General features: G+C 59.6%; 3 protein-coding genes across 15 annotated transcripts in view; 2 read left to right on the top strand and 1 right to left on the bottom strand.

Annotated features, from left to right (window-relative positions):
• The first annotated feature begins 37 nt into the window (after nt 1-37).
• Nucleotides 38-8,948, top strand: RNF214 (ring finger protein 214). 2 transcript variants are annotated; one of them, XM_055728601.1, is made up of 15 exons: nt 38-229; nt 309-549; nt 816-875; nt 1,245-1,385; nt 2,076-2,215; nt 3,229-3,297; nt 4,135-4,231; nt 4,518-4,606; nt 5,080-5,170; nt 5,621-5,719; nt 6,073-6,449; nt 6,992-7,127; nt 7,395-7,502; nt 7,890-7,985; nt 8,698-8,948. In XM_055728601.1, exons 1-15 carry the CDS (start codon nt 138-140, stop codon nt 8,761-8,763), a joined length of 1,902 nt encoding a protein of 633 aa, XP_055584576.1. In that variant the 5' UTR covers nt 38-137; the 3' UTR covers nt 8,764-8,948. The 2 variants fall into 2 exon arrangements, with proteins under 2 accessions (XP_055584576.1, XP_055584575.1); XM_055728600.1 differs by having other exon boundaries at nt 5,068-5,170.
• A 277-nt stretch (nt 8,949-9,225) lies between these two features.
• BACE1 (beta-secretase 1) lies at nt 9,226-19,498 on the bottom strand. Of its 2 annotated transcripts, none has more exons than XR_008735455.1 (10): nt 18,936-19,498; nt 14,898-14,986; nt 14,142-14,358; nt 13,725-13,862; nt 13,472-13,606; nt 13,229-13,330; nt 12,936-13,085; nt 12,610-12,781; nt 10,169-12,514; nt 9,226-10,063 (listed from the first exon to the last, which is right to left on the bottom strand). XR_008735455.1 is itself a non-coding variant. In XM_055728602.1 (10 exons), exons 1-9 carry the CDS (start codon nt 19,179-19,181, stop codon nt 12,273-12,275), a joined length of 1,491 nt encoding a protein of 496 aa, XP_055584577.1. In that variant the 5' UTR covers nt 19,182-19,498; the 3' UTR covers nt 9,226-10,063; nt 12,240-12,272. The 2 variants fall into 2 exon arrangements, 1 of the variants encoding a protein (XP_055584577.1); XM_055728602.1 differs by having other exon boundaries at nt 12,240-12,514.
• A 134-nt stretch (nt 19,499-19,632) lies between these two features.
• Nucleotides 19,633-22,493, top strand: part of CEP164 (centrosomal protein 164) — a 40,190-nt gene continuing 37,329 nt past the window's right edge. For 10 of the 11 annotated variants that reach the window (XM_055728580.1, XM_055728579.1, XM_055728578.1 and 7 more), the window contains exons 1-3: nt 19,633-19,792; nt 21,845-21,938; nt 22,321-22,432. In XM_055728580.1, coding sequence (XP_055584555.1) covers nt 21,857-21,938; nt 22,321-22,432 — 194 coding nt within the window. In that variant the 5' untranslated portion in view covers nt 19,633-19,792; nt 21,845-21,856. The remainder of the gene's footprint in view (nt 19,793-21,844; nt 21,939-22,320; nt 22,433-22,493) is intronic. The other variant, XM_055728581.1, reaches the window with a different exon arrangement.

Here is a 22,493-nt window from a genome sequence, read left to right as displayed (position 1 = left end):
CGGCCGCGCCGCTCTGCGCCGCCGCTCGCTGGAGCCGGAAGGGGCGGGGCGGCGGGGGCGCGGGCCGTGCCGCTCCCGCTCCCGCTCCGCGCCGCGCCCCGCCGGGCCCGGGCCCTGCCCGCCGCGCAGCCAGCCCCATGGCGCTGGAGCAGGCGCAGGCCGACGGCCCCGCCGCTGCCCCGGCCCCGCCGCGCCTCTGCGAGCCCGGCCCCGCCGCGCCGCCCGGCAGGTAGGTAGGCGGGCCCGGCGCGGCCGCGGCCCGGTCCCGGGCGGGCGCCGCCAGTGACCGAGATGTTTGTTTCGCGCAGCGGGAGCGCACTCGCCGCACCGGAGAGCCCCGGCGAGGCGGCGCCGGCCGGGCCCGGCGGAGAGGCTGAGCCCGCGGCCGCCCCCTGCGGCCCCGCCGCCCCCGGGCAGGCCCCGGCGCTGCTGGCGGCGGCGCCCAGCGGCGCGGGGCAGCCCGAGGCCGGGGGGCAGAGCGGCGGGGCGGCGGCGGAGCCCGACGCGGAGGCAGCTCCCGCCCGGCCCTCGCAGAACATCGCGGTGCAGGTGGGTGGCGGGGCCGGCGGGGCGGGGGGCCCGGCCGCGGCGGGGACCGTGCGGGGGTCTGGCTGCGCGGAGCGGGAGGCCGGGCCGGGCGGCAGAGCGGCTCCGCGGGGCCGCCGCCGCGGCATTGCGCTTTGGCCGGGCCGGGCGTGGGGAACGCGGCCGGGCCCCGGGGCAGGTCCCGCGGCTCCAGGGCTGGCTGCGGGCCTGTGCCCGGCCACCGGCGAGGCGGCTGGTGGGCGCTCTGACGGCACCGTCTCCCTCTGCAGACCGACTTCAAGACGGCCGATATGGACGTGAACACGGATCAGGATATCGAGAAGAACTTGGTGGGTATCAATGCCCTGGGGTGCCAGGTCTGGCTCCGTCGCTCCCCTGCAGCTGTTCCTGGGCAGAGGAGCTGGGGCGCTGCTCTTCCCAAAGGCTGTTTTCTCTCTTTAAAATACGTCTCGGAGTTCATAAGTTATCCTCTCTAAAGGAGGAAACGCAGTGCTAGCTGCACCTTCAGGCCATGCCTCCCTCTGGTCTTTTCCGATCTGGAGAGCCTGAGCTTTGAAAGTGAAAGCCATTTAACTGGTCCTTGACAGTGGCGCCTACTGAGCTCTTACACACCACTGAGCTTTTACTGCCTGTGTCCGCACTGTCTTTAGCGTGAGAGAAGGGGAAGGTTCTCCCTGAATTTCCACTCTCTGCTGCAGGACAAAATGATGTCTGAGAGGGCTTTGTTGAAGGAGCGCTACCAGGAGGTGTTGGACAAACAGAGGCAAGTGGAGAATCAGCTGCAGGTACAGCTTAAGCAGCTCCAGCAGCGGAGAGAAGAAGAGATGAAGAACCACCAGGTATTTGGCAAAGCCCTCTTTTTGTTTCACCTGCCCTTTGGTGCCGCCACTTACGCGATTAAGCGGGCTGCTTTGGCCTTGGGGAGAGCAAAGCAGGCTGTGAGAAGTGGCAGCAACATGCCATATGGCAGTTTCCCCTGTGTACGACACTATTTTATGGTGCTAAGGACTGCCCCCTGCCCAAATCGGGCTGCTGAGCAGTTCAGAGCTAATTCCTAGCACTGCATCCTGTGCACACCTCTGCTCCTGATGGCAGTCTTGCAGTGTCTCTTCAACAAGTGCAGCATTTTTTCCAAGTGAAAACCGGTGCGACATGAGGTGTGATTCTTTAGATCTCTGTGGCTGTTGATTAAGGATCATGAGGTTAAATGAGTGATTCACAACTGGCCCTATGGTAGCTCCCCTGAAGATGAAAGGGACCATCAAATCTAAACCAGATCAGAACCCGCTGCCCCTTAAAAGCCTTTTAAAGAGGCAGGAGAACCCACAGTTTAGACCGTCTGTCTGTCTCCTGGGTTTCCTCATAGTAACAGCCATATAACTTTTCTGATGTACTAAAAAGAAAGACTCTGATGATGCATGTAATTCCATAATCTCCATTCAATTAATCTGAAACAATAACAGATCTAAAGCCAAAACCAGTACTCGGGAATTTTGTTTTTTGTATGTGTGATGCTTGTTTTACTCTAGGAGATCCTGAAAGCAATTCAGGATGTTACAATCAAGCGAGAGGAGACAAAGAAGAAGATGGAGAAAGAAAAGAAAGAATTCTTGCAGAAAGAGCAGGATCTGAAAGCAGAAATAGAGAAACTCTGTGAGAAAGGCAGAAGGTACAAGCATGGAAAAGGAAGTATTTATTCTGAGCAGGGGACTAAGGTATTGTGTGACCCTGATGTATACCTGATTGAACAAAAGAGGATCGCTCCAAACTTTTTGGAAGCAGCAAGTATGTTGGTGAACAGTTTAGGACCGACCTCTATGGTTTGGAGTGGGTCGGCCACAGATGGAACACTTTTTGTTTACAGAGGATGTCGCAGTGAATTTTTGGGCCGTGGGTTATTGCTTTGCCTGTTAGGTGTGTGCCCAGGCAGTGCTTGGCAAGGGTAACGTGCAGCTCGGCTCTGTGTGCTGCCGTCTTTGGGAATGCAGAGCCTTCCCGCAGGAGGCGGCACTGCTCTGTTGCAGTGCTAGGGGAAGGGTCTCGCTGCCCTTTCCAAGTTGTTCTCCTCAACTCCCCCATTTCGGTAGGCGGCTTGACTGTGCCATGCACCAAATGGTTTGAAAGACTGACCACTGCTGCCAGGCTTTGCTGCATGATGGGCTGTTTGCTCTGTGTGAAGGATCTCACTGGGTTCGGGGAGGATCTAGTGCAAGCAAGACGTGAATTTGAGACGATCTGAAGGTTCCTTTGGATTTTCAATTTGTGCTTTTACGGAGCTGTTCTGTCACATCGTAGAGGCCTGAACTTTTTTTATCCTGAGAGCTCAGTGATGTTTTTGCGTGAAGCTGCTTTAGTTATGGTTCCCAGTACTCGGCCCCTGTTTCCCCCTGAGTGAACAGTTGCAAAGCATGTGTTGTCAGAGTGGCACAGCTCCCTGCGGCGAATTCTGGTTCAGTGCCACAATCTTTGTGCAGTATCATGATACAGCAAAATCTTTGCTCTGGAGGATGCTGGTGGTTGCTTTTAAATGTTTATTGGACGGTGCAGTCTTCAGAGCGTGCAGTTACATTGGGCGCACAGCCGTGCCAGTACGTTGTTTAAACTTGGGACCTGCAGCATTAGGGGCTGGGCAGTAACACCTTTGCAGCGGGTGACTCCACCTGTCCTTTTTCTCTTGTGCAGGTTGCTGAAAGAGCAGGAGGAGAAAGAGAACAAGATTGCCTCTCTGATTGCAGAGCAGTCCGATGAAAAGTGAGGCTCTTACCGATTACCAGACTAACGCTGTTGAGTCTCTTTTTCCTTCGAGTCGTTTTGCTCCCGAGTGAATCCACTGCTGGTGGGGTGGGCTAGGGAGAGTGGTTGAACAGTGCTGTCCACTTATGTGCTCTAAAGGTTTTATCTCCTCTTCCAGCGGGCTGGGGCCCCTGGTCTCTGGATTAAATCCTCTTTGATCCTGGTCACAAGCAGGCTCCTAGATACTTGGGACATAAAGATCCCATAAGATTAGAGTTTGTGCTCAGTGGACTGACTCAGCTTGTAACTGCTACCTCTGACTGAATTTCAACTTCCCAGAGGTAGAGCAAACCTATTTCTCTGTCTGTTCCCCACAGCTGCCAAACTACTCTAAACTCTGGCACACACAGGTATTTTAAAGCTGGACAGAGAAGCTGCAGGTCCAGGTGTAGATGCTCACATAACACAGGTGGGAAGGGCCAGCTTTTAACTTCTCCAGGATCATAACAGCTTAGTTCTGTGTGCCACCTCTGGTTGCTTCCTGGTTCAGACCTGTGCACCCTTCCTTGGAGACGGACTGAATTTTGTTGAGGAGAATTCCCCACTCCCCATTTTGCACAGTGTGTCCGCATGCTGGTTGCATGCGTGCTCTGGAACAGCTCCCTCCTGGGACGGTGACTCATGCAGCCTTGTGAACTGTGGCTGGTGTCACTCTGCACTCTGGAAGGTGTCGATCTTCCACGGTTCCACTGCATCCAGAGCTACCAGGATCGATTGGTTTTGTGGGGATTTGCCAGCTCTCCTGTTTCACATCATTTCAGTGCCTAAGCAGACTTGCTGTGTTTCTGTCTGCAGGCAGCTGTGGGAGATGGAGCTAGATAAGCTGAAGAACCAGCATAATGAAATCAACAGGAACATTCTTGAGGAGACAGAACGGGCCTGGAAAGCAGAGGTTAGCAGGTGACTTCTTACCTGCAAAGCAGCTGTTGAAGAGGGTCTTTCTGATATTCCAGATTGTTAATGAATGACTGTGAGAAATTGGGAGCAGTTGAGGATGAGGCTCAGTCCCCTTCTTTGTGGGACAAAAAAAGGGATAAACGAGTATCAGTGCTGTAAATATCAGCTGGGAGCAGTGCCTTGGTGCACTTAGCATGGCGCTTGGTGAAGAGATTTCAGTCTGGCAGCAAGAAACGAGGGAGTACAAAACCTGCTCTTCATGTGGGGCCTCTCTCTGCTAGATCCTGTCCTTGGAGAGCCGAAAGGAGCTGCTGGTGTTGAAACTAGAAGAAGCAGAAAAAGAAGCGGAGCTACACCTCACCTACCTCAAGTAAGTCTCTGTAGTCTCAGAAATGGCAGGGTAACTCGAGCATCTCTATGTGCCCATCTCCTCTTCCTCTACTTACGCTGGAGGTTTGGCTGAAATAGTTCAAGGTCTGCTGAGGCCGCCTTAGTAAAATAATGTGATTCAGTAATCTTGGAAAGCAAAGATATTTGGGGCCGTGCTTATTCCCTGTTGCTGTTCACCTGCTGAACGTGTGCTGTGCTCTAGACCGAGTGCTGTAGGCACAGCATTGACTGTGCTGTCCGTGCCACTGTTTGTCAGATCAGTCCATGCTCTGGTAGCACCATGCGCTCTCTTGCCGGGTTCCTCACCTGGGCTTGAGCTCGTCCTCCTGCCCAGCTGGAGGAGGGGAAGGAGCCCTGGCGGGGGAAGGCAGGAGGGTATGGGCTGTTAGTTGCTCTCACTTGGCTGCCAGCAAGAGCACGGTTGCAAGTGGGAAAGTTTAGTTGTGCTTGCAGGTCTGCGCCACCCACGTTGGAGACGATGAGGCCAAAGCAGGAGTGGGAGATGAGGCTGAACAGGATACGAATGACGAAGGAAAGCGTCCGAGTGAGTTCCTGCCGAATGGCTCCCTGTCTAACAGCGAGCTGTTCTTCGCACCAATGCTACTTTGCGTCCTTAATTTCAGCTCTTTCTGGGAGAGGACCAAGACCCAGAAAAAGATGTGTGCCCGATCGCACAGCACAGTCAGCCTGCCTTTGTGAGCAGCTGCAGAGATCTTCTGCCTGCCTTTGGGCTCGTGTGCAGATCAGCCACGTGGATGTGAAAGCAGTGTGTTGGGTTGATCGCAGAGCAGTTATTGTTTCTCCCTCCTGGTCCTTTTTCATTCTCTTGACTCCTGTGAAATCAAGCTATGTTTGTGTTTGGGCCTGCACCCGTTCGAGGGCTGAGAATGCTCTGCCCAGGCAGGGCAATCTGCCTCTTTTAGGTGCGCAGTGCCCGAAACTTCCTTAGGTGGAGGCTTTGACAAACGCATCCATTTTCTTTCCTCTCTGCTAGGATCAGTTCAACGACCACATTCAGATGGTAAGAAATGGAACAAAGCTGAGCAGCCTTCCACAGATCCCAACCCCGACACTGCCACCTCCACCCTCAGAAGTGAGTGCCTCTCCAGCCCAGTAAATACAGGCTTTCAGTGCTGGGAAGTTGCTGCGAGACTCTGGGGACAGCTGCCCGATGGCCTGTGACTGGCACTGCCTGCGCCTTGAGGGAGGCTGTGTGGGATTGTGCTTCCTGGGGTCCTGTGCTTGTGCTTGTCCATGTCTGTCTGGGCTTGCCTGCCGTCCCGGGAGAGGAGGGGAAGGGTGTCTGTCCTGATGCAAGGAGTGTAGCTGCTGGTGCCTGTGGTTCAGCCCGCCTCCTGTCTGGCTGGAGAGGAAGGCACTCAGCTCTGCTTGCAGATGGGCTTATTCTAACCAGCCTTTTCTTCTCCTCCTGTTTTTCTTTCTCAGACAGATTTCATGCTGACGGCATTCCAGCCCAACCCATCCCTTACTCCCAGGCTCCCGTTTCCCATCGGACCAGTTCCCGTTCCCATGGTCATGCCAAGTGCTGACCCTCGGGCACTCTCCTTCCCTCTCCTGAACCCTGCGATCTCCAGGCCCAACCAGCCTTCCCCGCCGCTGCCTGCTTCCCAAGGAAGAAACAGCCCAGTAGTGGCATCGCTTATTGGCACGCACAGCCCTCACATGACTCCCGCTGCCTCCATCCCTCCTCCGCCAGGCCTGGGGGGAGTTAATGTCACTCCAGAGTTTCACAGGCTGCAGCCGGCTGATAAGCTGGAAAAGCTGCTGGAGAAGTTGTTGACTCGGTTTCCACAGTGCAACAAGTAAGTGTGTCGCGTCCTCCTTCCCGGAGAGCGAAGACTTGTGTGTGGGATGGGAGCTGGGTAAGGGGAAGCGGAGCTCCTCTTAGTGCGTGTGGCATCTGGAGGAAGCGAGGGAGGCCTGAAGGCGAGGAGCAAAGGCTGAGTGCTCTCTTAGGCTTGCCATGGCACTGGGAATGAATGAGAAACGTTTGGGGCTTTGTCTGAAGGACAGCAGTGATAGCTGAGCACAGCCAGGAGCACGCTACACGCGGCACTGCCTCAGGCGAGAGTCCTTCAGCCTGTCCCACGCTCCAGCTGGGGTTTCCCCCCTTTCCCCAGTGTTCTGGGGAGAGAAGCTCGTTCAGCGTGTGATTTGCCTTATTCAGAGAGTAGACAGTTGAGAGCACAAGCTCCTTTGCTGTGATACGGGCTTCCCCCGGTGCTGGGGTGGCCGGTTCGCCTGGAGCTGCGCTGCAGGCCCTTTGATGGGGGTCCCCGTCCGTGGGGGCAGCTGGACTCGCTGGTGGTGGCTGGGAGCTCTTAGCAGGCTGCTGTCCACACAGGGCCCAGCTCACCAACATACTGCAGCAGATCAAGACGGCTCGGAGGACCATGGCGGGTCTGACCATGGAGGAGTTGAACCAGCTCGTGGCGGCCAAGCTGGCGGAGCAGCAGGAGCGGGCGGCAGCTGGAGCTCAGGTGGGAGAGCGGCGGGGGCCTGCCAGGCTGGTGGGGAGCTCTGCGAGGGGCAGGCTGGGTAGCAGGGGAGCTGTGCTGTGTCCCTGCAGGGCTCACTGCTGGGACCACGCAGAGCTTGGCCTGTGCGTCGGGCATGTGCCCGGGTTCCCCTTTCTGTTGCCTGCAGCGTGTAACGCTGGGGAGCAGTTTTCCCCGAGGTGACTTGGGGTAACTCAGCTGTCCTTTCCTTCTGGGCTTTTCTGATGTGCCTCGTTTGCCTTGCTGCAGCCTCTCAGTCGAATCAGGGCCCCCATGTTCTCTGCTCCACTGCCTCAGATCAGCACACCCATGTTCCTGCCCCCGGCCCAGGTGGCTTACCCTGGAACAGCGTCACACGTAAGGCTTTTTGCCTTTCCTACAGCACTTTGCCATCCCCAGGGAAAGCGGAGGGAGGGAGCCCTTCTGAGAGGCGACTGAAAGGATGAGCCAGTGAAGCTGGCACCTCTCCTCGCACAGCTACTTGGGGCTGGTGAGGCAGGAGGGAAGGGTTAGGGGCTTGGATCCTTTGTGCTTCATGTTGGAGAAGAGGGGAACGGCCGCAAGAGAGGTGTCAGAGGCTCTGAACGTAGCGTGATGGCTGCGTGCAGAGGGAGGAACTGGGCAAGCTGCGGCCCCTGGGTGCAGCTGGCAGGACAGGTAGCTAGGATGTGGAATACGTGATCTGAGCTGGGGTGCCTGACTTCTGTGCCTGTCTCCTTTCTGTTCCATCGCTGCTCGTCCCAGACCCCGGCTGCCTGTAAGCTGTGTCTAATGTGCCAGAAGCTTGTGCAGCCCGGTGACCTCCACCCCATGGCCTGCTCGCATGTGCTGCACAAGGAGGTGAGTGTGCTGCCCCGCTGTGTGCTGCTCTGGGGTTCCTCGGAACAGTTCCTAGTGCCGATTCCCTTCTGGGAGCCTGGGGCACATGTAGCGAGTCCCTGTTGTACTGAGATCTTGCCAGGAGAAGGGTGTGATCAATAAACAGTTTCTCTGTGTCTTATCATCCCCCCCTTTTCTGTACTCTTAGTTGGACCACCCTGAGTGGCCATTTGGTGGTGGCTTTAGGAACAGGCTGTCCTTATTCTTTCCCCCAAGCCTGTGCTTGTTGCTGTGAGGGTTAGACCCTGGCCTGTTGCCTTCCTGGAGCGGGACAGCCTGAAAAGCTCTAGAATACGGGGCGAGGAGAGAGCTGCTGCTGTTGCTCAGGTGTCTGGGCACTGTGGGTCTGGGTGTAGGAGCTCTTGAGGAGGAGACTCTCTCACCCCACAGTGCTGGCAGTGGTTCACTTGTGTAGGCAAATACCTCGTCCCAGTAGCCCTGGGGCCTTCAGCAACTGCCAAGGAAATGGGAAAACACGTACTGCGGCGGGTCTGATGGTCCTGATAGGTTGAAGAGGGCTGCCTCCACATGGAGGTTGTCTCTGAGGGGCAAAAGAGCCTGTCCCTGAAAGTGAGTGCCCTTGCCAGCACTGTTCTGGAGAAGTAATGCCACGCTATGTTCACAGTGCCTTTGGGTTGTGTCAGTGGCTCTTGACAAACTCTCTCTCTTCCAGTGTATCAAATTCTGGGCACAAACCAACACAAATGACACTTGCCCCTTTTGTCCAAGCCTCAAATGACAGCTATCGAACAAAGAGGTCCCACAGGAGGAGTTGCTGTGAATAGACAGGATCAGTTCTAAGATTTCTACAGTTCTATATTTATACGACCATGTATACACATGTACATTTTTATTATATAGGTAATGTGTGTATAGAAAGTCTGTATACATACAAATTCATAAATAAAGTGTGTATATTATGCAGTGATTTGGTGCTGCTCCTCATTTGTTAGTTTGCAGCCTTGCTGCCTGCCTTTTGAGTGAGTGTTAAAGCATAACCTGCTTGCTGGGACGCTAGCGGCTGCTGTCACTACCTCTCCCCACTTAACTTCCAGCAGCTCCTCCAGTGCCGGTGCTCTGCCTGGCTCCATGCTCACCGCAAACCATTCCCCTTGGTGGGATGCCCCAGCGGACCGGTCCCCCGCCACGTCTTGTCACCTGGTAGTTCCCCTCTTAGCAACGAGTGGGTTGCAGATGAAGAGTGTTTTTTGTGGTTTTTTAATGTAATAATAATTTACCGTGTGTTAACATTCATTGTTCTTACATAGACAATAGGTTACAGAGTACTGGAGTCTACAGCGACAGCCTGCGGTAACTGTCCCCACCATGCGCCTCCACCCGGCGTTCCCTGCGGTACCTGGGCCCTGGGGAGGGAAGCGCTTGGGAGCAAACGGATGCGGCTGCGCTGCAGCTCGGGATAACCAACCTGTTGCAGTTCCTCCTATCCCCTCTCCTGTACTTTCTCCTAAAGCACAGGCTGACGCACCAACACCTTTCTCCATGGATTTCGGTGGGATTACGAGGTGCTCAGCACCACTTCAAATCTTGCGCTGACTCTGTAGAATTTCTTTTCCCCTTGTTTGCAGCCTGTGGTGCAAATTCAGCCCTGCTAGAGGCACCTGCACCTCCGGGTCGGTCAGTGCAAGCGCTGCCTGCATGCAGCACGCCTGAATTTGGCCACAGCCCCAATCTTTCTACACGCACGCACACACACACTTGCCAGCGTGTTTTAAGGCAGTGGTCCACAACAGTCTCTGGGATCCTGGGAGGGTCCTGGGCAGGCACAAGGGTGCGGAGGTCTGTGCGCGCTCTGTGGTTGTGTAACGTTCTCCTCGCGCGCCGGAGTGGGGTCGCTGGATGCTTGCAGTTCTGCAGCGGGGCATGGGAACTGGGCGCTGCTCGTGAGCGCACCAGCAGTGACGTGGGACAGTTTAGGGGTGCGCGTAACGGGCTGTTGTGGCGGTGCCCAGTGCTAGGGCTGGCTTGCCTCTCCTACACTGCGTGTGTCTCCTCCTCCCGCCCGTGCACTGGCTCCCTTGCTGCTTTTTGAAGGAAATATTTAAGCGCAGGATTTAGGTAACAAGCTTAATGCTCGGTGATTACTGCAGCGCTGCAGTGCTCCAGCCCCTAGCCCCTGTCCCCACCTGAACTGGTGGCTCGGCTCTTGCGTGTGCCTTGGCTGGGCAGCTGCCAGCTCGGCCTGGGCACCGCAGGTAGCCCTGTCCTTTGCTCGTGGAGGAATGTTGCCTTTTAATCAGTGAATCTTGGCGTTTAAAACAAAGCACCTTCCCATCTGAGTTGCAGGCAGAGAAGCAAGAAATACAGCATTATCAACTGCCTGCAAGATCAAGGGCATCTGCCCTGGGGAAGGGTGATGGTGAGCTTGCAGCGGCCCCCTCTCCCCGGGGCAGGGATTGCTGTGGGGAGAAGGGGAGCATTGTCCTTACATACCGTGAAGGTATATATATACCTTTGCTGTAGGAACACGGTGAGGACAGAAGTGCCTCCTGCGCCCAATGTCCTTTCGGCTTGTGAACCACTGTTCTGCGTGCTCCAGCCCTGCCCTCCTGCGTCCCTCCATCACTGTCACCACCTCCTCTGAAACCGACTCGGACCACCTCTGATCCATAAAGTGCTTCCACCCGAGCACGCCGCTACTGAGCGAGCCCTGGCCTTGGGTTGTGGCCAAGGCCCTAGGACTGAGCAGAGGGGCTAAAAATATTTAAAAAAACCAAAACCAAAACAGGACCAAACCCCCTAATGTTGGGTTTTGGAACAGTGACTTTGAGCGCTGGAATTAAAAATATAGATATATGTATATATTGTACAGGTGAGAAGCGACCGTTATTCGTACACCTGTGTGCGGTGTGGGACCTGCTATATACACGCTCTGATTCTGCACAGCTGCACTACTAGTGACTCACATTATAAAAAAAAAAAAAAAAATAAATACAACCATGTGTTTAAAAAATAATAAATGCTGCAAGTCCCCACAGCCACTGCCTGTCCCCAGGCTGCTGGGATGTCTCACGCATGGAGAGCAGGAGCTGGGGCCGGACACATGGACTTGCGGAGCAAGCGGAGCTGCTGTGCCCCGTGCCGGGGGACTCGCCAGCGGTGAGGCAGGGCGGGGGCTGCGGGGGGGGGGGGCCGGCTGAGCCCGGCGCTGGCTCCCCTATGGCTTTTGAACGGGCGGGTGGGCTGGGGAGCGGCCGGGGTTGGGTAACTCGCTCTCTCCTGGCACACGATTTCTGTGTAGCAGGCTGGGGGGTGCTTGTAGTGCACGTCCCCCTTCCCCACGCCTGCAGCCCCGAGCTGGGAGGCTGTTTTCCCCGGGGTGGGAGGGCAGTAGCCGCCAACTTCTCCATGGCTGCCGCTGGAAAGGAGAGGCAGTTTCCCATCCCCAAAGGGGACGTGGTGAGCGAAAGCTGCGCAGGGAGAGGATGGGTGCCTGCTCATGCCTGTCCCAGGAGGCAGCCGGGAGAGTGGGGTGGGCAGAGGGAGTCCAGGGGCTGGCAGCAGCGGAAGCAGAGCCTGGGGGTGGCAGGGGGAACGCAACGGGAAATGCAAGAGCAAGCGGCGTATGGGTGAGCAGGAGGGTGGGAGGGAAACCCCTGCCTCTGGCTGCTCCCGTCCAGGCAGCCCCAGGCCGGCCCTGCGTGGCTGTCTCTGAAAAGCTGGGGACGGGAGGCTCCGGAGATGGGAACCCTGGAGCCTGGCAGGATCAGGCATGCCGCACAGGGAGCTGTGCCGCAGGTGCGTGCACCCACAGCTCCCTACACAACAGCGGGGGCCGGCGGCTTCATGGCAGCGTGGGCTGAGGGCGGCTGCGCAGGGATGGAGGGTGATGGGAGACAGGCGGCGCGACGGCTCATCAGCACGGTTCTGTCAAGCCTGGCACGGCTGGGCAGGAGAGCTGGGGACAGCCCAGCCCATACTGGTGCCGGAGCAGGGAAGCTGCCCCAGCCCACGGGACGGGGTTGCTGCACGCTCTCCCCCCTCTCCGCCTGCCCCGCTCTTTCTGCAGGTCCCAGACAAACACAGCCCAGGCCTGGGGCTCCCATGGCTGCTCCCGACCTGCTGGCCCCGACGGGCACCAAGTCCCCCAGGGCCAGGAGGGCCCGGGCTGAGGGTCTGAGCTCCCCACGCTGCTGCCCTGCCTCCGTGCTCCAGCCCTGGAGAAAGGACCTACCTCTCCCTGCCCTGCTGCCTCACCTGCGGCCCCGGGGCTGCCCCCATGCTCCGCCATCACTTCAGCAAGGATATGTCATCAGCAAAGTCGTCATGGTCCCGCCGCAGGCAGTGGAAGCAGCGCCACTGGAACACCATGAGGCAGAGGGGCAGCATGAAAAGGGCGCAGATGGCTGCCATGACGTAGGCGATGGTCATCAGGGTGGACTCGTCCGTCTGCGGGATGTTGTAGCCGCAGTCCTCCATGTTGGAGTGCAGGTAGGGCCCCTCCACTGCGGCCATCCGAAACTCATCGTGCACTGGGGGCGGGAGAAGGCAGGGGTCTGGCCACTGCGCTACCATGGCATGTCCACGTCCCCTCTACCTCTCCCTTCCTCCAGGCCCCAGCCCTCACCGTGGCAGGCACTGACAGCAAAGCCGATGCGCTTGCGGGCGCGGTCAAAGACCACGTAGAAGCCCTCCATGATGACAGCGCCCATGACGGTGCCTGTGGAGGACTGGGAGATGGCGAACTTGTAGCAGTCGTCCTGAGAGGTGGCCACGTCCTCCACTGGGCGCAGGTATTGCTGTAAGAAGAGAGGCACCGTCAGGAAAGGGGCTGGGGCAGAGCTCCCGGGGGCAGGTGGCTGTGCCCACCCAGCCACGGTCCTGCCCATGCGACTGGCTCCAGCCTGCGCTCCGACTCAGCACCAGGCAGGGTCTGGCCAGCCCAATGCTCACCTGGGGCAGGATGGTGATGCGGAAGGACTGGTTGGTGGCCTCCCCCATCAGGTAGAGGGACAGGACTGGGAAGATGTGCCAGGGGGTGGTGCCGACCTGCCAGCAAACCAGCTGCTCCCCCAGCCAGAAGCCATCTGGGAACTTCTCCGTCTGCCAGAGGGAAAGGGGAGGTGAGTGGGGCCGTGCCGGGCGGGCAGCAGAGATCCTCAGGCTGGTGCCAGGCAGCTGCACTGCCTGCAGCCCTGCACCAGCCCGGGGGGTGTGCCCACGGCGGAGGGATGGGTCTCACTGACTGAAGAAGCTGTTTTGATGGATTTCACTGCAGCCTCAAACACTTTCTTCGGCAGCCTGAGGTTGGTTGTCCCGCTATCCACGATACTCTTGTCGTAGTTGTACTGGGGGCAGAAGAGGAGTGAGCCAGGCGCGAGACCCCAGCCCCGCTCCCCTCCCAATCCCCCTCAGATCAAAGGCGGATGCCTCCAGTGGCAGCGACAAAGCAGCGCCCTGTAGGGCAGGTTCCCCCAGGGCCCCCTCACCTCTTTGCAGTCCATGTTCAGGTCCTGACCGTTGACCTCCAGCTTGACGATGATGACCTCGTAGTACCACTCCTTCCGGATGGGTGTGTACCAGATGTCACCCACATACAGCGAGCGGTCAATGCCACCAATGATCTGCAGAGGGGACAGAAAGGCGCTGCCACCACACTCTGCCAGCTCTGGCCAGGGCACCTCCCATGCGGGCAGCCCCACCAGCCTTCCCCGGCCTGTGCACTGCCTGCGGAGCACTCACCATGCTGCCCCCCACCGATGCCAGGGCCTCTGTCTCGTTGGGCGAGAAGCCTGCCCCGCAAAGCTGGAGGGAGAAGATGTTGGGCACCCGTGTCTGCTTCACCAGGGAGTCAAAGAAGGGCTCCAGGCTGTCGTCAGGCTGGTGGGAGGAGAAAGCGGGGGCAGGACAGGGAAGTATCAGTGCTATCCCTTCTCCAGGGGCTCTCCCTACCCAGGGAGCTCCCCTTGCTGGGACCGCTGTGCCCCAGGAATAGTGGCTCTGCATGCTGTTGGAGCAGGGCTCAAGGTCATCAGCACAGCTTTCAAGCCAGGCCCCAGGGGACTGAGCAGAGCCAAGGAAAGAGGCAACCAAACCCTGCTGGGACAGGGTGCCCGTGTCTGCTGGAAGGGCCAGGCAGAGCTGCAAGCCAGGACTCACCCGGGCGATCTCGGCATACGCCAGCCCCAGGATCCCTTCCCAGTTGGAGCCGTTGATGAAGAATTTGTCCGACTCCGTGATGGCAGCAATGTTGGCTCTGACAGTGACGTTGGGGCCATGGGGGATGGTGACAAGGTCGGTGCCCAGTTCCCCTTCCCACTTGCCCTGGGTGTAGGGCACATACACACCCTTCCGCAGGTCACGATAGGTGCTGGACCTGCAGTGGTGTAAAAGAGCCAGAGTAAGGCCAGTGCAGGGGAGGAGCAGGTGCCTGCACGTCGTTGGGTGATGGTGGGAGCACGCACATGCATAGCTGAGAATTTGCAAGGACAGAGGTGCGCCTGTCCTGCAAACCAGCATGGCTGGGTGAGGGCAGTGCATTTCTCCACTCGTGCAGCTGCTGGTGAGCCCCACCACGGGTCGGTGAAGCACCAGGATGGCTCCTTGCAGCCTGAGCCAAGGCTGCCACAGCGTGTGGAGGGGACAAGCCCAGTTGCTGTTTGCCCTGCACAACGGTCAGCAGCCCCGACACCATCTTAAACATCGTGGGAGGGCGGACAGGCGGTCGAGGGGTCCCTCGTTCTCTGGGCGCAGAAGGGACTGCGCGGACCCAGCCGTCCCAGAGGCTGGGCGGTACCTGGCAGGGTCCAGCCAGACCCCCAGCGAGAAGGGACAGCATGCCTCTGTGGGGCTGGGGCTGCATCACAGGCACACCGAGCAGTGGCTGTGCTGTCTGCATCGTCTCAGCATACTCACAGCTGCCGCTGGTAGTATCTCCGGAGGAATGGGTGAGGTGCAGCTCCCACAGCGAAATTACTGCTCCCTGTATCCACTAGGATATTCAGCTGGAGAAGGAAGAGAGACAGGGAGGCTCAGGACTGCAGTGAGACCTTGCTGTACCATCCACCCAGCTCTGTCCAGCCCCACGGGTGAGTGATACTTTCCCTGTCCCCACGCCTGGCACGCGGTGGCTGCCATACCATGTGCTTCCCAGGGAGCCACGGCTCTGTGTCCCTGTCTGAGTGGCACGCCTGGGTCTGCCCTCCCAACCGGGCCAGGGCATTCCCAACTCACCCCTACTGAGTGGCCGGGCCCTTTGCCAGCCCCGTTGTTGGCACCGGGTTAGCGCTGGCTCCCTGGCACAGCCCCGTGTGCTGCTGCCTGGGGCTGGCAGGGCTCAGCCCACCCTAGGTGGGCACGAAGGGTCCTTTGCCCTGCCAGCAGCAGCAGGACAGGCAGAAACAGGGCAGGGAGGTTGCCCTGGTGCCTGTTGTGTCTGGGGCGCCCCAGAGGGATGCTGTGCAGCAGTGCAGAGCCCAAGCTGAGCTGGGGCCCTCTTTTGCTGTGCCCAGGGGTAGCTCGGAGATGCTGTGTGAGAGAACACAGTGGTGGGGGAGTCAGCGACATCAAGGTGTTGCACAAAAAGCAAACATTGTCCGGCACCGTGCAAACAGAGCATGAGCTCTCCTCTCAGCACAGCCCGGCCTCGGCCCCTGCGCCCAGTGCCTCAATCCACAGGCAAGATTCGGCAAGCACCTGGCACGGTGCTGTGGGGCCAGAGCGAGCAGCAGCAAGATGGGGTGCCCAGGCTCCCCTTGCCAGGAAACCTAATTTGCTCGCAAAGCTGTTCAGAAGGATTGATGGAACACAAGCCACTGCAGATTGCTGGGTCTGCTAATCGGCCATCCATATGCCGAGCTCTGCTCCCAGTTCATTTCTGCCTGTGTCCCGGATTACCAGCTCACAGGCAGGGTTTGGCAAACATCCCACCGGTGGGGCCGGCAGCGAGCCAGGTGGATGCTGCCCCCACCTGAACCCTGCCTGCGGCACCCTTCACTGTGAGGAGCAGAGTGGGGGGACTGCTGGGGTGGGAGCGGAGCTCTGGGCCGTGCTGGACCACGTTGCTGCAGGGTGAGCTCCGAGCCCCAGTGCCGGGGCACTGCTTCACCAGCACCGTACCAGGGCTCTGGCCCTTAATCTGTGGAGTCTGAAGGGAGAGGGAAGGAGGCTAATGCGCTTGTGCTAATCGTAAAAGCGCTGGACTACAGCTGCTGGAGTTTTCTCCGTGGCTCGCTGACAGGGGACGGCTGCAGGCAGCATGTCCTGGGTGCCCCTTGCCCAGCCCTGCTGCCCTGCCCACAGCCCCGTGCTGTGCTGGGGACAGGTCTCCCCTGACCCCAGGCTGGCTTCTCACCTGGGGGGACATTTCATTTCAGGCCATGAGTAAAGACCAGAGCGGCACATTTGCCCCTCCAATATCCTCCTCGGGCAAAAGCCAGGAGCTGCCAGGCTGGCTCAGTGCCGGCTGCACAGCCCAACCTTCCCCCAGCAACCTGGCACCTGCAGCCTCGGCTGATGCACCGGAGCCGTTCCCAGGGTGGTTCTGTTTGATCGGTCATTAGGGGCCATCTGCTCCACTCAGCTCATCTTCGCTGGTCCCCGGGGTACCCAGAGGAGGAGTGTTTCCCTGGAGAAAGACCTGCTGAGCTGATGCTGCAGGGAGAGGACGCAGGCAGCGGGGAGGCATTTTGCTCTTGCCTGGCCGAGAGCAGCAGCTGTGCCAGGGAGATGAGACAAGCCGCAGCTACCTGGGACCCGCATGCAACCCCTCAGCAGCCAGACAGCCCCAGCCGGTCCATGCCAGGCCGGTGGGTGCTACACACCTAAGCAATGGCAGCAGCGGTGAGGACCTGCACCCCGCAGGCTCCATCCTGCTGACAGGAGTCATGTAAAGGACCCACGTGGAGAGGACTCACATCCTTGAGACTCAGTCTGGCCATCAATTCAGGCCAGGACGCAACGCGTGAACTGGCAAGGCCAGGACATGTGTGGCAGGGATGCTGTCTGAAACCTCTCTGCTGCTCCCTGGAAGTGACAGCCCCTCCAGGCACCTCAGCAGAAGCACTGGCTCTGCGCGGTACATGCCCTAGCGCCGCGTGTCACTCCCGAGGCGGTGAGCCTCAACCTGCTCGCAGAGGCACCAAGCCTTCGCCATCAGTCCTGAAACACCAGCTCCCAATGCTCGGCTCCCACCCTCTGCCCCCTGTATTTATGGCTCGGCCACAGTCCTGGGGAGCCCCGTGTGACCACGCAGCGGAACCAACACGCTAAGGGCCATGGAGTGCGAGAGCAATTCACCGCTGAGGGTGACTACACAGCACAGCTCAGAACCAAAATTAAAGCACAACAGAATAAAGACACTTCCTTGCCAGCACCACGAAGGTGAAAGAAAACGTGAGAAGGGAGATGGAGCTGCAGGGGAGAGTGGAAGCACATAGACCACCCATGTGCCTTCGAGAAGGACGCACACACCTCCGCGGACAAACACCCTCCCCGCTCCCTGATTTTCTGCATATGCACAGCCCTACCCTTTCATGTGAATGTTTTAATGCCATTACAACGCCTGGAGGGATTTTGCTCCAGCACACACACGCACGCACGCACATGCACCACGTTCACATTTGGAAGGAGTCCAAGGCTGGAAGATGCTGTCCAAAAGGGTGACTGGCTCAGAAACACACAAGTGCCTGGAAACAGGTGGTTCGCACGGAAATTATCTGGCAGCTGCGACACATGGCAGGTCCCAGGCAAAAGATGATGAAATCACATTTAAAACTAGATTTTAGAAATAATCTCCTCCCTTTTTTCCCGAAACATACCCTGCCAAAGCAGAGAATAAAACCCAGGCACACAGGGACAATACAAAAGCGCTCTGAGAGACCTGCTTTCTGTGGTGGCAGAATTACTCCCCAGTCCGTGCTTCACTTCTCGCTTGTGTTGCTCTCTCCCACCATGTGTGCAGAGCTGCACTGGGTACCCGGGATGGAGCCAGGTCGTGGGGAAAAACCAGCCTTTGTTTCAGACTCTGCGCAGGCGCTGGGTGTTTTGGCAGCACCAGCCTATGTGGTGGGTGGCAAGTGCGTGGGAACGTGGCCCAACGCTGGAAGGAACAGGGACCCTCGAACACCGAGCTGGCCCCCTTGAACCTGCAAGCCTGACTTCCGTATGGGTGCAAAAGGGTTTGGCGGCAGGAACCTCCATGATCTCACCCATCAAAGAGGGGAGGAGCTGGTCGGCCCTGGGCTGTGCAGCTGGTACCTGGCCCTCGGCACCCATCCTGTCCCCAGCACACGGGCAGATGGTGCCACGCGCATGAGGCAGGCAGTGCAGCTCCTGGGACTCGAGGGACACTGATGGAAGGATGGAGCAGGAGCAGAGCCCAGCGATGCACTGGGGGGTTCCGTCCCTGGCTCCTGCACGCAGCCCCCTGACTCCTGTGCTGTGAGAGCACCCAGGAGAGCGAGCTCTGGGAGATTTCCTCAGGTCGGGGAGGCCCGCCAGGCCCGGCGGCTGTGGCGGACGGTGCACTGGGAGCACCGTGCCCTTGGCCCTGCGGTGCCTTCGAAGGCGCCTGTCGGCGGGCACACGGCCGGGCACGCCGCACGGCCGCCCACACCGCGCCGGCTCCTGCGCGCTGGCATCCTTCGGCTGGGCAGGGAGGCAGCGAGGGAGGATGGAGGGAGGGATGCAGGCTTGGCACGCACGGCACGGAGAGGCGCCCGCCGCGCCCGCCCGGCCCCGGTGAAGCGGGAGCCCCCTCCGGCCGGCCGGCACCCACAGCCCCGGCGAAAAACCGGCCACCGGGGGGGAAGGGGAGGGTGCAGCGGGCGCACGGCGGGCCGGGCCATGGCGGTAGCCGCAGCGCCGCTCCCCCGCACGGAGCCGCGGAGGGGCCGGAGCGGGACCCGCAGCCCCGCCGCCCCGGGACCCGCATCCCGCACGGGCGGCCCCTACCTTCTGCGGGGGGCTGCCCACCGTCATCTCCACGTAGTAGCCCTGCCCGGACTTGCCCCGCAGGTTGTCGATCATCTCCACGAAGCTCCCGGCCCTCTCGGCCTCCTCCGGCGCCCGGCGCGCCCGGGGCCCCGGCGGCAGGGCCGCGCCGCCCCGCAGCGGCAGGCGGATGCGCGGCGGGGCCGGGCGGGCGCGCAGGGCGGCCGCCCCCAGCCACAGCAGCAGCCAGGGCCAGGCGGCCGCCATCGCCGCAGCGCTGCCCGCGCCCTGCGCGGCACCGGCGGCTCCCCGCCCCGGAAAGCCCTCCTCCGGGCGGGCGGAGGACGCGGCGCCTCAACGGGCCCGCAGCGCCCAGCGCCTCGGCCGGGCGGCCGCGCCGGGGCGGGCAGGCGGCGCGGCGGGGCCGAGCGGGGCGGCGGGCATGGCGGCGCGGCCCTCCCCGCCCCGGAAAGCCCTCCCGCCGCGCCGCTCCCCGCCCGCCGGCGGAAGCGATTGGGGCGGCGGCTTGGCCCGCCGCGGTTCCGAGCCCCCGGCCGCGGCTTGGCGATCGCGGCCCGGCGGTGGGGCCGGGGCGGCGGGACCGGGGCGGGCCGGGCCAGGCCGACGCGTCGCTATGGCAGCGAGCGGCGGAGGGGGGGGCGCCCGCACTACAGCCCCCGGCATGCGCCGCCGCACCGGTGACACGGCGCTGCCCTCCCGTTGGCTAATCCGGTGACGGGCTGCCTGAATGCCCAATGGCGGCCCCGCGGGGGCGGGCCGAGCCGGTGCCAGGGCCGCCGGGCCCCGGAAGCAGTAGCGGCGGCGCGGCCCGGGCAACCGCGGGCGTCCGTGACTGCGGCGACCGGGTGGCGGCCCCGGTGAGTGGGGCCCGGGGCGGGCGGGAGCGGGGGGCTCGCCGGGGGTGGGGGGAGGCTGCAGAGCGCTGCCCGGCACCGTGCTGCCCCAGGGACGTTAGTGCCGGCGGGAGCGGCGCGGGGTTCCGCCGGCCCGGCCCGCGCGTTGCTGCGGGCTTTGGCGACGCCGTGCATCTGTCGTGCCTGCACAGTCGCGATAGCGGTGAGGAGCGCTTTTTTTGTCGTTTATGCCCTACTAAGCAAAGTCGCGTCTTCCCCCCGCCAGCCTCGCTTCTGCTGCGGCCTCGGGCTGGCTTCGGTCGCAGGCCCCGGCCCGGTGCCAGGCGTGGGGCAGGGCCTGCGGCGGGGCCGGCCTGGAGGGAAGCAACAGCGGCGGCCTCCAGCGAGTTTCTCGCACCCGGCGGCTTTGACGGGGCGGGAGCAGCGCGAGCTCTGCGATGCCCTTTGGGTTTGGCGTGCCCTGAGAATATCTTTGCCTGGGAAGTGCGGCGATTAATTGCTGCTTCTGGGACTCGCTTTACGTAACAGTCGTAAGTACGGAGCGGGCTGCGGGCACGGAAAGGTGAGGAGGGCAGCGAAGGCTCGCTTACGGGCAGCAGCGTGGTGATCCTGCTCCAGGTAGTCATGGTTAGTGTATTAATGCTGCTCAGACCGTTCCTGTCACTGCTGGGACGCCTGGCAGGCACCACAACCCCTCAGCCTCATGAGGAAAGCAGAGGCATGCTCCACCCGTTGAGTATTTTGGGTGCTTTAGGGTAAAAGCTAGTCTGACCTTGTCATTCCACTGGTGTTTGAGCAGGAGGGCTGGAAGGGACGGCGCCGTCCTTGCTCCTGCTGTGGGTTCACAGCCTCCCCTGTGCCGGTGCTGGCGCCCGTGCAGCTGTGGGGAGCCTGCTCCGCCGCCTGGCCTGGCTCCCACATGGCTGTGTGAGGCTAACGCTGGCCAAACGTGGCCGTGCAGAGCCACAGCTGGGGTGTTTGACGTGGGGAAATGAACGTAACCGCCGCCTGAACCTGTGGTGGTTGGGTCCTTAGGGCCCGGTTTTGGCAGGACTAAATCGCTGCCTGCAGGCTTTGGGTTAAATGGCGAAGCCATGCTCCTCCAGTGGTGGGACACATTAATTCTGGATCCTTCTACAGCTTTTGAAATGTCCTCTGGGAAGGTGAGGGACTCCAAGCCGAGCAGGGTGCGGTGAGAAGCTGCCTTGCCCGTGGGCAGCAGTGATTCAGCCCAGGGACTTCTTTCAAAGAGCTGTGCTCTGCGGAAACTGCTTCCTTTCTTTCTCTTTCTTCCCCTCCTCATTTCAGCTTATTTTTGGCCTGTTTAACAAGTGCCTGAAGCAAGTGCTCATCTTCTCTGTAGAAGCTTGAAAGCCTGGGGGGACTGATTATAACTTCTGTGCCACTTCAGCTCTGCTCCCCATTTCTGCAGCCCCCATGAAACGTGTGCAGAAGGTCTTAGATTCAGTTTTGCTGTGTGCACCGCAGTGAAAGAGCACTGTAAGCAGAGCAGAGAGCTCTGCCCTGTTGATGTTTTCCTTTCTTTGGGGCGGCTCAGGCTGTGGGTGTTGTGACCAGGGCAACTTCTTCACCCATCAGCCTGGGCTGGTGTTGGACTGTAAGGTGGAGTGCTCGCAGCCGTGCCCTGCATGGCGTGTCCAAGCAGCGCACAGCTGGCTGGTGGGCTCATTCTCCATGTTACCAAATGGATAAATGGTGAAGCAAAATTAAGTGCCAGTAACCTCTGCCTCTTGTAGCAGAGGTGGGGAAACACGCTTGTAAATAACGTAATATTTCTGCTGTTAATTAATTCACTGTGAACTGCAGCCTGCTGGCCAGTACTTTTAGCTGTGTCCTCCTGCCTTTACCAGAATCCGTCAGTTCTTGCTCTTTGCCCTTCCTGTCTGCACCACGCTGGCAGCCCCAGCGCGCCTTGTTCCCCTCCACAGTCCCGGTGCCGAGTTTCCTGGGGGGTCTGCTATGCACTGTGTGATCAGGAAGCTTTATTTCTGAGTTGATCCCTGTGATTTTGTGTTGCTTCCTTCACGCTGCCAGGTGCACTGAGCCATGGCAGGAGCTATGGTGCGCATTGGTGACCAGCTCATCCTGGAAGAAGATTTCGATGAGACGTACATTCCCAGCAACCAAGGTAGCCGATGCCTGTCCTTCCAGGAGCTGTGATAAGGGATTCAAGCATGCAAGCCACTTTGATGTGTATTAAGAAAACGGGGATCAGTTTTCTGAGAGCATGGGTGGACAGGGTAGAGTAAATGAGATTTCATGGAAGACAGATAATGAAAAATTAGCTTTTTGGTTGCAAAGATAAATGCCTTTTTGCAGTCTGTCTCCCTGCTTTACCAGCCTGGTAGGGCATCCTCTACTGACACGTGGAGCCATGCTGGCAGCTGTGAGCAGCTTCGTTCCAGGATCAGGATTTCCCAGTGTGCCCATTCCTTTAGCTGAGGAGGTTGGCTTTATTGTGTAGTGCCTGATGTAGACAGTCTCCACAGATGCCTCTCCTGTTTTCCTAGAAATCCAAGATTTTGCACGGGAGATCGGGATTGACCCTGAGAAGGAACCAGAGCTGATATGGCTGGCCAGGGAAGGCATCGTGGCCCCGTTACCACCTGAGTGGAAGCCCTGGTGAGAACTCTTGTCAGCAGCCATCCCATTAGATTCCTGGCCTCTCCTGCCCTTCCCCTGC

Source organism: Falco cherrug, chromosome 17 (assembly GCF_023634085.1).
Source record: "Falco cherrug isolate bFalChe1 chromosome 17, bFalChe1.pri, whole genome shotgun sequence".
Taxonomy (NCBI): domain Eukaryota; kingdom Metazoa; phylum Chordata; class Aves; order Falconiformes; family Falconidae; genus Falco; species Falco cherrug.
The sequence above is the reverse complement of the archived record's forward strand: the minus strand, read 5'-3'. Positions and strand labels throughout refer to the sequence as shown.

Bases quoted from the DNA above. Each gene is read 5' to 3' on its own strand.
- RNF214 (XM_055728600.1), top strand. From the start codon at position 138: ATGGCGCTGGAGCAGGCGCAGGCCGACGGCCCCGCCGCTGCCCCGGCC. The intron at 4,607-5,067 runs GTAAGTCTCTGT...GGGAAAGTTTAG, and splicing joins CTACACCTCACCTACCTCAA to TTGTGCTTGCAGGTCTGCGC. The intron at 7,986-8,697 runs GTGAGTGTGCTG...TCTCTCTTCCAG, and splicing joins CGCATGTGCTGCACAAGGAG to TGTATCAAATTCTGGGCACA.
- BACE1 (XM_055728602.1), bottom strand. From the start codon at position 19,181: ATGGCGGCCGCCTGGCCCTGGCTGCTGCTGTGGCTGGGGGCGGCCGCC. The intron at 13,086-13,228 runs GTCAGTGAGACC...TCCCTCTGGCAG, and splicing joins CCATCAAAACAGCTTCTTCA to ACGGAGAAGTTCCCAGATGG. The intron at 12,515-12,609 runs GTGAGGGCTGGG...TCCCGCCCCCAG, and splicing joins TGCTGTCAGTGCCTGCCACG to TGCACGATGAGTTTCGGATG.